Source organism: Gymnoscopelus microlampas (genome assembly GCF_963454915.1).
Source record: "Gymnoscopelus microlampas genome assembly, chromosome: 5".
NCBI classification, from domain to species: Eukaryota; Metazoa; Chordata; class Actinopteri; order Myctophiformes; family Myctophidae; genus Gymnoscopelus; species Gymnoscopelus microlampas.
The window spans coordinates 35,558,786-35,570,416 of record NC_139942.1 but is presented as its reverse complement, the minus strand read 5'-3'; the positions used below and the strand labels follow the sequence as shown (position 1 = coordinate 35,570,416).

Below are 11,631 nucleotides of genomic sequence, written 5' to 3'. Positions count from 1 at the left end.
TATAAAAAAATAATTGTGCAAAAATCGGCCTCCTGATGGCACTATAATAGGGCAATGTTAAAAGTGTGGCATTTGTTCCTCAACGTAGTGCGAATCTGCATGCAGTTTCACCGCAATCGGACGCTGCATTCATGATTTGCGGCATTTTGTTCAAAACGGGCCACTCCTGGAAACTTTAGATGTCAATCTTAGCCAATCAGGATGGAATATGAAAAATCAAACAGAGCCGTCCTGATCACATGACTATAGAGATCATGTGTACCGATTTGCGTGAAATTTTGATAAAATCTGAAGGAGTAATATCAAAAACTGTGTTTAACATAAGTCGGCCTCCTGGTGGCGCTATAAAAGGCGATGTGAAAAATGCAGAGCGTTTTTCTTTGGCTTCTAGGGAGTGTGCATAAAAGGTTTACAGATCGGTGCAGTTATCGGTAAAAACGCGAATCGGCCTGTTATAGCGCCACCATGAGGCTGATTTGAAAATGTTCAAGTGACATTTCTTCCTTGGCCTGGTGAGACTGTGCAAAATTTCACAGAAATCGCACGCTGCCTTCATGATTTGAGGCATTTTGTTCAAAGTGGAGCACTCCTGCAAACTTTGGAAGCCAATCTTAGCCAATCAGGATGGAATATGAAAAATCTGAAAGTGATGTCATTCCACAGTTTGGGAGCCAGGAGGGATTGAGTCTAGGAGGAGACGTGCTGTGTTAGCGCTTAGCTGATCTAAGTGTGCAGGAAGGGGTGTAGGGGTGGATCTTATCCTGAAGGTAAGAGAGGGTGATATTCTTTAAAAGCATTTTTTCCCCCTTTTAAGCAATTATTGCTTTGTTCATCACAGGAACCTGAGGATATAGAGGAATAGGATAAAAGACATGCAACCAGTGGTGGAAAGTAACTAAGTACATTTACTCAAGTACTGTACTTAATTAGCCTACAATTGTGAGGTATTTTTACTTTACTGGAGTATTTCCAATTTTCAGTACTTTTACTTCTACTCCACTTAGAGGCAAATATTGTACTTTTACTCCTCTATAATTATTTTAAAACTTTAATCACTAGTTACTTTGTACATTTTTATTATTATTTCAAAACATAAATTACCCACTTCAGTCCTATATACATTTTGACCATTTGGAAATAGCCGATCTACAAGCTGACAATGCGTCGCATTGTGAGCTTGTAGATCTGCTATTTTCAAAAGATTTTTATACATTTGAAAATGTGTGAAATGGGACATTCTGCATAATGAGTATCTACTTTTGGTACTTTAAAGGAGGAGTTCACCCAAAAAATTACTTATTTTCTCAATTACACACCCCATGAAGCCTTGATTTCATGGATTTATTTTTGTTTTTGTGGCATTCCTAAGACAATAATTTGATGGCCGTGTGTATTTCCGGTAGGAGACACAAATAATCTACTTTTTTAAAACAAAAAAGAATCCATGGATTCAAGGCTTCATATGGTGTGCAATTGTTAGAAAATAAGTCATTTTTTGGGTGAACTCCTCCTTTAAGTACATTTTTATACCAATACTTTTGCACTTTTACTCAAGTACATTTTGAATTCCTGACTTTTACTTGTAACTAAATATTTCTACAAGGCAGTATTGATACTTTTAAAAGTAAAAAACTATAACCAGGAGACCTGGTACTGCCAGACCCCTAGTGGTTGAAATCTGAATGGCCGGACTTCGCATGACGTGTGTGCAGAGGAAAAGAGGGACAGAAAGGAGGAAAAGAGGGACAGAAAAGAGGGAAAGAGGGACAGAAAAGAGGGAAAGAGGGACAGAAAAGAGGGAAAGAGGGACAGACAAAGCCTCATGTAGGCCGACCCCCTGGGTCTGGCAAAAATAGTACTTTTTCCACCACTGCATGCAACACATGGCTCTGGCTGGAATCTAACCTGAGAAATGGTCATATGGTCTGCACACTGACCATTCACCCACCAGTGTGCCTCAGAGCAGAGTGCAACATCTTTTCAATCAAAACAGGTGTTTGTTTCTCACAAATTGAATGTGTTTCTGTATTGGATAATTTTGTTCCCATTGGTTTACAGCTAAGTGGTGTGAGACAATCAAAAGACTCCAACAGGAAGGCTTACCTCTATCTACAAAGGAACAGCAGCATCTCTGTGTGCATTCAGCCACGCTCCAGTGCTGTGTTTTGGTAAACAAAATGTCATTTCATGCTAATTGCAGTCACAACTGTGCAGTCTTTGCAGTCATTCCAGCCTCACGGTTAGGAGATTAGACACTGTATGTAAGAAATGCTATTCTGCAGTCGGCAGAATCCTTAAAAAAAAGAAAGAAGGAGAAAAAAAGCACATGTATAGGTAGTTGTATAACCCCAAAGGAATCCTTGCTAGAGTAGAGCATCTGGCAAGAATGCACCAGTCTATCAAGACCACAACCTTGCAGCCTCTTCCCCATGGCAGTGGGCCCAGAAATATACTCAATCCCCAGCGTTATACATTCCCTCCTTTGGGTATTTTGTTATTTCATATTATGTTTTGTTCAGGCACCTTTTGGGCAGCTCAGATTTTCACTACCGTGTGTAGGCAGCGCTGTTAGTGTTGGGGCCAAATTGTAAACACAGTGAATTTCGGGACATATGTCGGGACATATTACACAGTGCCTCACGTCTATGTCATTCAATGAAGAAAATATCACTCACTCCGTTCAATGTTGTTTAATATTCCCCTCTACTGCTGAAATTCCTTATATAAAAGGCAACAAAAAACTATTCTCTAGAATCCACGTCTACCTTTTTTACCGGAGTATCTGTCCTGGTAGAGAGGTCTCAGCAAATATTCACAAACACAGATATCTTCAACACCCAGTAGGCTACTTGAGTCCAAGTACTGCTCTAATTGTGCCCCACACAAATATATACAGAAACATAATTAATACATGAGTTTTATTTGTTGTGATACATTGTGTGCGCGTGCGTGTGTGCGTGCGCACATGCGTGTTTGTGTGTGTGTGTGTGCGTGCGTGCGTGCGTGCGTGCGTGCGTGCGTGCGTGCGTGCGTGCGTGCGTGCGTGCGTGTTTGTTTGTTTGTTTGTTTGTTTGTATGTTAGCGTGAGAGTGAGAGAATGAGTATGATGGCCAAAGCGACAACATAATGGCAGTTGGAGAAATAAAAGATAATGAAATAGATTTTAAGCTAAATAATTATACACATAAATAACATAAGCTACAATGTTTTGACTGTATAATGGAAGGTTTATTTTACCTTTATAAAAGATCATCCAGCTCCTGCATCCATTGTCTCCCCTGTCTCCTCTGTCTTTGTACATTCCGACTTTGAATCGTTACAGCATCTCCTAACGTGGTACAAAGTCTTTTCAGCAAATCCCTTGTCTTCTCAGGCCATAGCGGACAGAGAGAGTATGCTGCTCGCAGTCTACTGGCCCCTTCTGTTCCTCAGTTTTGATTTGACATGGTTCATTTGAGAAAAGACTCTTTCAACATCAGCATTGCTCAGGGGTATTCTGAGGAGGGACAGCACATACAGTACAGGGCCAGTTCTTTGAAACACTGCTCTCCACTGCTGCCTGCCACTGTGCATGCAAAATGCCAAGATCACCTGAACACATTTCTAGCATGGACACTGTGGCTAACTGTGGTTTGCTCTGTAATAGAATCACAGATGGCTGAAGAATGCCATGTGTTGACCTTAGCAAGGAGGCTATTTATTGGTTTCAGAAGGAAAAGTCCTGGCATCTGTTATTCATGTTTGTTTCAACAGTGTTTTCAAGCTTGGCTTCTCCTAGAGCTTTGGTAAACTGTTACTCAAGTTAATAGCGCGCACGCACGCACGCACGCACGCACGCACGCACGCACGCACGCACGCACGCACGCACGCACGCACGCACGCACGCACACACACACACACACACACACACACACACACACACACACACACACACACACTTGTTTGGCTGTGTCATCAACCAAATTGACATCAAAGAGTTTTGAATCGGGTGGAGGAATTTTGCTGGGTGTTATTACTCTCTAGATCACTTACACCAAAAAATGACTGTGGGCAGTCCAGCATTTTTGCATTGCCAGTATCAAGTGAAAGTCAGATTAAAAAAAGAGTTATGCACATCCAGATAGTCTGTGGTGCAGGACAAAGTGTAATGTATAGAAAGGAAAAAGTCAGCACAGACAGCTGTATGCTCTGAATAATATCAGTCATAGCATGCAGCAGCATACAGTTACATACAGCTGTCTGTGCGGACCTTTTCTTTTCATTTGAAAAGTTTCAAGTCAGAACAGGCTTTTTTTCTCCACAAGGGCCGGAGTGTCTGCCCCAGTGTGTGTCTGTGTGTGTTTATGTATTTCCAGAGCTATTATAATCTCGCAAACTTCTGCACCGATCAGCAGCAAACTTTCTGTGCATGCTGCCAGTAGGCCAAGGAACTCGACCCCAAATGTTTCAAATCAGTCTCATCATGGTGGCACTACACCAGGCCGCTTTATGCTTTGGCCTATAAAATGAGTTTTCCCTGGACATTTTTTGTACTTTTGTTTTAACGAAATGCAATTGTGTGATCAGCGATTGTGTCTTTTTTCTTCCATCAGCTCATAAGCCACTCTCAGCGTTCCTGTCAGAAACATGAACATACTGGGGGCAAGCATTTGGAAGAGAGCAAATAATTCACCTTTGATATCATTAGACTAGCGAGTAGACTGTCACTCAATGCATTATGGGGAAAATAGATACCATGAATATCAAAGAAATAAAGTTGCTTGTTATTTCCCTGACAAGCAATCATATTTTTTTAAACTAGCCCAGTGTGTGCACATGCCTAGAACTTTGTTTGAACGAGCACAAAGGCTGGCTTGCAGAAATGACAGTGGGTGGAATTAGGGCAACTATAACTCCAGACTCCAGAGAATTGTGCTTGGTTGCCTTGACATGCCGTTAATGGACAAGTAAAAGAAAAAAAAAAAAAAAAAGGGGGGGGGGGGGGGGGGTGTAGCAAATCATATTCACATATTCTGTAACAAATTATTCACATGTAATCTTTAGGTAGTCTGTGGGTGAGATATTCTCCAGTCTTTTAAAGTATGGTTTTGTAACATTCCTTGTTTCTGAAAGATATCGAGGAACAGCGTGACGCTTGCTAGCAATCATAGCAAGCTCATAGAGAATCCGCAGCACCATGCAGTATGTTTACACCCTCACATTCTGCATTCAAGTCATTGAAATTGTGAACCAGTAGCAATGAGATTGACCTTGCAAATAATGCTATGGTTCACATGCTATGGAGACACACATAATTTTGAGCATGAGTTTCACCAGTTGCAGACAAATGCTTTGTTTGTTTGTTTGTTTATTAAGGATAATCTACACCTCAGTGGAGTCTATTCTTCCTGGGGTGTTTCTGCATCGCTGGGAGGCTGATGTTGAAAACATATGTGCATAGCTTGCATTGTTTCTACCGGACACAACGAGGCGTGTGTGGAAAATGGATGGGTAGACCGCTTTCACAACATTGTGACTGTTAAGTTGTGATCTAGAGCGTTCATCTAACAGTGAATACAATGCTCATATCAGTGCCCTCAATGAGAAAACCAACAGAAAGAAAAACAACTCTGCCATCATCTGTACTGTACATAGATTAGCTATTCCCATGCAGACCTACTCTAACTGTGGCTACAGGTACAGTTACACTTGAACTTACTGTGAGAATTCCAGAATCAATACGCCCCCCCCAAGGAGAAAATACATATCAGAGACCCCATAGCTTTGTGGTCTTTGCAACTCAGGGGCCTTAGGGTCTACTAGACACTCTGCTAGGACCTAGATCTCAGTCCTATTCACAAGGGTTTGATCCATGGAGCCATGATGAAATGTCCCTCATCTGAGCTTCATTCTGAAACGTTGACATAGAGCTGTATGTTTAGACTAGGGAGTAAGGGTAGGATAGTGAAAGTAGATTTTCTGCATATATGTACCAAGTCATAATTTGATGGCATACATGCAGAAAGTCTTGAGAGATGACAGATCATGTGTTTTCTACCAGAAGAGCTTTTCTGTATCCCTATTATTTATAACAACCTCTAGCAGGAGATTGATGCAGCTCAAATTGTAAAGAATAAAAAATAGATGCCAATGTTTGAGTTTGCTCTCATTTTCCTCAATTACATCTGTGCTGCACCCAAGAGACTTATAGAACAATCTCCCCCAAAAAGGATTGAATTAATTTTTAACAAAGCAACAAAGCAGCTTAAAGGTCTGTCTGAAATTAGATTTCACGGTCAAGTGAATTCATGCATTTTATTCTGTGAAATCCCATTTTTATTTAAATGATTTCCCTCCTGGTTTAATTTTTAACATGCAATCGGGTACATTTTGTTTTGTTTAATGAACAGTACATTCACGGTGCTTTTACTTCAAATAAGTACTACAATATACTGTAAGGGTGCGGTCACACCAAACTTTAATTTAGCCTGAGGGCGGATTCTGCCAATGCTTTTCAATGGGAACGGAGTTTGTTGTCATTTGCGGATTTCTGCTAAAAAACGCTCTGTTCCCATTGAAAAGCATTGGCAGAATCCGCCCTCATAGGCAGAATTAAAGTTCGGTGTGACCACACCCTAAGGGTGAAAATGCCAGGGTTGCCCACATGAGCATTCTGTCATCGCTGAGTTCACTCTGGAAACAACTCCTGAGTCCTGGCTCCCACAGAGATGTATTTAAATCTGTGAAGATCTGTACTGGTTAAAAAAGGTGTCCACACTCATGTAACCCTCCTACTGTGTCTATGGTTGAATGATAGACATGTAGGTGTTACATTGATTCCATTATGTGCTGCTCTATTTTACTGCATGAAGGTATTGCTAACCAATTGATTTTATGCATAGCCTACTGTACCCTTCCTTGGTATAAAAACACAAAATACAACCACAGGCTTAGCAAACGAATAATGCATCATCAATATACTATTGCATGTCAGTATGTTTTTTGCCATCAACAATTATACAATATGCAATTATACACATGCAGATTGATGAAACTAATAATTTGTTTAATTATCATAATAACAACCTATGGCATTCTGATCACATTACTGATATTGGCATACAGAGGACTGGGCTGCATGGGTACACATTAACATTTAGCCATAATATCTATAACATGCTCAACTCCACACCCTTGTGCTGGTCTGACCGCTGTGTTACAGATCTCAGAACGTGTGACGAATACACAGCGCGGTAAAGTGACACGGAACAGTGCTTGCAGGAGATGAGAAAACCTTGCTAATAAAAAGGTCAAGCCTCCAATTGAACAGGTAAACAAGGAGGATATTAGAATCTGTCACAACTCCGCCCACACAGGCACTTTAGCTGGAATGAGAGTTTATTCCCGCAAGCCAATGTTGAACAGTGCCTTTGAGCAGTGCCGTGTCAGCATCAGTGCAGAGTATGGGGACAAAGAGTGAATATTAATAATAATAATAATAATAATTGTAATAATAATAAGGGTAATAAGGGTAATAATAATAATATGGGTAATAATAATAATAATAATAATAATAATAATAATAATAGATAGTTAATACTGAATACAGTCCTGAATCAGCCATCTATAAGTTGGTGTGTTGGGTCAACATCGGTGTGTTGGGTCTGGATCTGTCAAATCCGGCACCATCTTTGACAACTTCATCATCACATGATGACGTGAAGGAGGCTGAAGATTTTACAAAGGAAATGTGGGGCGTCCCAAAGGAGCCAAAGAAGAAGATGAAGGAGGAACAAGATGACCTGAAGTGAAAAGAAGAGGAGGAAAACTAGCCTGGTTCCAGACTAATCTGCCAGATTTACTCTTGTATATATTTTTGAATGGCACATTTGCCCTGTAAGTGTGTATTAACTATTATGCAGTGAAAGACTGGTTTTGTAGACATTTTGTATTTGTGTGTGGTTATAGGGTAGCACTGTACCCTATCATCCCCCTTGGGTTCTCTTGCAATGATCTTTAGCATCTGTTACAGGCCCAAGGTTATTTACCTGAAAGCTGAGTGGTGTACTTTTCTATTTCCATCTCCTATTAGTGTTCTGAGGGGTGGCCTCATGCTAATAATACCTTCATACTACCAGTGTGATTGAGCATGGCTCTATTTAAGGACAGTTCAGCTGCTGTATCCTATGTTCTTCCTGGCTTTAACTGGACTAGAGACAGTAGGCTATCTTGTATTGTTTGGGCCGACTTTTTATTATTTTCTTTGGTAGCTTTGTTAACAAAGGTTCTGTACCAACACATCTTGCCCATTTCATTGTATACAGAGGTCTACAAAGGTTGGGATTCTTTTTCTTATATCTACCTGTACAGTAGCCTATGTTCTCACAGGTTTGGTTAATTTCCTGTTTTATAACCATTACATTACATTACATTACATTACAGTCATTTAGCAGACTCTTTTATCCAAAGCGACTTACAATAAGTGCATTCAACATAGGTAGGGAACGAAAACTACTAATCACCAGAAGTCTTAAGTGCATTTTCTGCTAAAACAAGCAACAAAGCAGGGCCGGTTCTAGGCTGATCAGCGCTCTAGGCGAGATTCCTCTGATGTGCCCCCGTGCGCGCGCGAAGCACGCGTGCGGTGGTCCCCCTTTCGCGCACACGAAGCGGGTTTTGGGCGGATTATGATACGTTTTTGGCTACTTTATTTCGGTGTTAGGGTTAGGGTTAGGTTAGGGTTATGTTATTTAATTCTGATTTTACCGGTTTATTATCATAATTTTTTTTCCCCGACTTTTTTTGCCGCCTCTCCAAACTGCCGCTCTAGGCGGCCGCCTAGGTCGCCTGTATGAACGCGCCGGCCCTGCAACCAAGAGTATACCTAGCGCTAAGGTAAAAGTGCAATATATCAGCTACCTACTTTCTTAAACAGATGAGACAAAATAGCTAAATCAAATGAGCAAGAGCTAAAACAAATACGTGTATCGACTAAACAAGATCCAATAAAACAATACAACAATAAAACAAGCGTTCGTACAACTAGTTACAGTAACAACAATAGGCCAGGCAAAGAGGAAGAGTAGTGTTTCCTGAAGAGGTAGGCTTTCAGCCTGCGGCGAAAGATGGGCAGTGACTCTGCTGTCCTGACATCAGTGGGAAGTTCATTCCACCACTGTGGGGCCAGAACAGAAAAAAGTCGTGACCATGTGGATCGGCCAGAAGGACCCTTGAGTGAGGAGGCAATCAGTCGCCCCGAGGTGGCAGACCGAAGTGGTCGGGCAGGGGTGTAGGCATCGACCATAGCTCCGGAGGTAAGAAGGAGCTGTTCCTTTCACTGCCCTATAGGCTAGCACCAGGGTTTTAAACTGGATGCGAGCCGCTACGGGGAGCCAGTGTAGAGAACGGAGAAGGATAGTTGTGTGGGAGAACTTGGGAGGGTTGAACACCAGACGAGCCACAGCTTTCTGAACAAGCTCCAGAGGTCTGATGGCAGATGCCGGAGCACCAGCAAGGAGGGAGTTGCAGTAGTCCAGGCGGGAGATGACAAGAGCCTGGATGAGCACCTGCTGCCTTCTCCGTGAGGAAGGGCCGAATCCTCCTGATGTTGTAGAGGAGGAATCTGCAGGACCGTGTCACTGATGCGATGTTTGCCGAGAACGACAGTTGATCGTCCAGGGTCACACCCAGATTCTTCGCAGTCCGAGTTGACGTCACCACAGCATTATCAATGGTGATGGCCATGTCTCGGTGCGGACAGCCCTTCCCCGGGAGGAACATCAGCTCGGTCTTGTCCAGGTTGAGCTTCAGGTGGTGCGTCGACATCCACTCCGAGATGTCAGCCAGACAAGCAGGGATGCGTGCCTCCACTTGTATGTCTATAATGATGTCCTGTCACTGTACAGTATATAAATTAATGACATTGCTGTAGAGGTTAACAAACATCTTCAACTAGCTTGCACAAGAGATTATTCATTATGAAAAGATTTGGCATAATAATTGAAATTAAATAAAGAGAACACTTTTCATGAATGAAATCCAGTGGTGTGTTCTACCGTCAGATGCTGTGTACGGCGTATACCTTGAGATTTTTTTTTGTCGCTACCGTATACCTTCAAAAACTGTTTCATCCATTGAAAACGCGAGAGCGTATACCCACGACCACGCGCATCGTATCGTAGCGTATACCTTCCGAAAAAAACTAGAACACAACACTGATGAAATCGTATTGTTACTATAGCTTGAGAAAATAATGTATAATTAAATGTTTACTTATATGTTAATCTTTTTTTTAATAAAAAAAAAAAAGACTGTTTGCTCAATGTTTCATATTGAGCTAAGATCTAGTTGTAGACTACTGGCATTGATTAAACTTGATGAGCTGTGCGTGTTTTTCTCATTAAAGAAGGTTAACTGTAAATATGTAGGCTAGGCTGTTAACCTACATTGCATCCTCCCTTCTCAATGGGGTATTGTCTGTTCTATTCTTCCCCAAGTAGATATAGACATACCCTACAGTAAAACTAGAAATCTGATAGTGATGAGGTTAGGCTACAGTATACAACTTTGATATGAGCTAGGACATGCAGGTTAGTTTCTTTTGTACTATGAATAGAGAAAAGATTTGATTTCTAAGGGGGCCCTAATCCATCTTTAAAATAGCATTCTCCAAATATAGACCTTAACAAAGATGTAGGCTAAGATACACATAGCAAACATAGTTTAAACATTGGAAACAATAGTTTCCATACATTCTTTCTACATTCTTTGGAGAATGTAAAAAATGTTTGATTTTTTTTTAATAAATCGGATTTTTTTTTTACTTAAATCTTCTCTTCTGGGGTACATGGGACAAAACATTTACTCCGCTGTATTTGAAAACTTTAGTTTACTAGTTACTTCGTAGATTTGGATTATTATTACAAAATATACATTCACCACTTCAGCTCTACATGTAGGCTAAGTATACATTTTGGCCATTTGAAAAGTAGCCGATACAAGCTCAAAATGGCATTGTGAGCTTGTATTTTTTACACATTTGAAAACTTGAAATCGGACATTCTGCTTAATGAGTACTTTTACTGTCTTTAGGTACTTTAAGTAGGCTACATTTTGATGCCAATACGTTTGTAGGCTACTTTTACACAAGTATAGGCTACACTTTGAATTCCGGACTTTTACTTGTAACAGAGTATTTCTACATTGCAGCATTGATACTTTTACTTAATTAAAAATGTGAGTAGCCTAGGCCTACTGGGGATGTGAGTACCTTTTCCACCACTGGGCTCTCTTGTTAAACAGTCGCTCTATACTCTGGCTGTCAGAGATGCTCCATTCACAAGCACAGGGACAGCGCTGAGAGAGGAGAGAGCAGTTCACTCTGTCTGGACCAATTGTCTCTTCTGGAACAGCAGCTTTCGCCATGGATGCTACAATATACCAAATCCTGTTCGGAGAGTTCGGTGACCCAAACTGTAGTTTGATGGACGCTTTCCAAGACACTTTTTACGAGAACGCGTCCCTCTTGTTGATGAACACTGACGGTAAGCTGCCATTCATTGCGTGTTTCTTCTGGACGTTTATTATGAGCACTTTAAACTACTGTATGGATTGAAAAATAGCCGATCTACAAGCTCACAAGGCGTCACGATA

General features: G+C 41.1%; 1 protein-coding gene across 1 annotated transcript in view; it reads left to right on the top strand.

The window, feature by feature from the left end:
- Positions 1-11,401: 11,401 nt before the first annotated feature.
- The window catches only part of LOC311045810 (corticotropin-releasing factor receptor 2), a gene marked incomplete at both ends in the record, with an annotated part of 43,039 nt that continues 42,809 nt past the window's right edge, over positions 11,402-11,631 (top strand). Inside the window, one exon of the mRNA XM_084057868.1 lies at positions 11,402-11,522. Within this exon, the coding sequence (XP_083913994.1) occupies positions 11,402-11,522 (121 nt within the window). The remainder of the gene's footprint in view (positions 11,523-11,631) is intronic.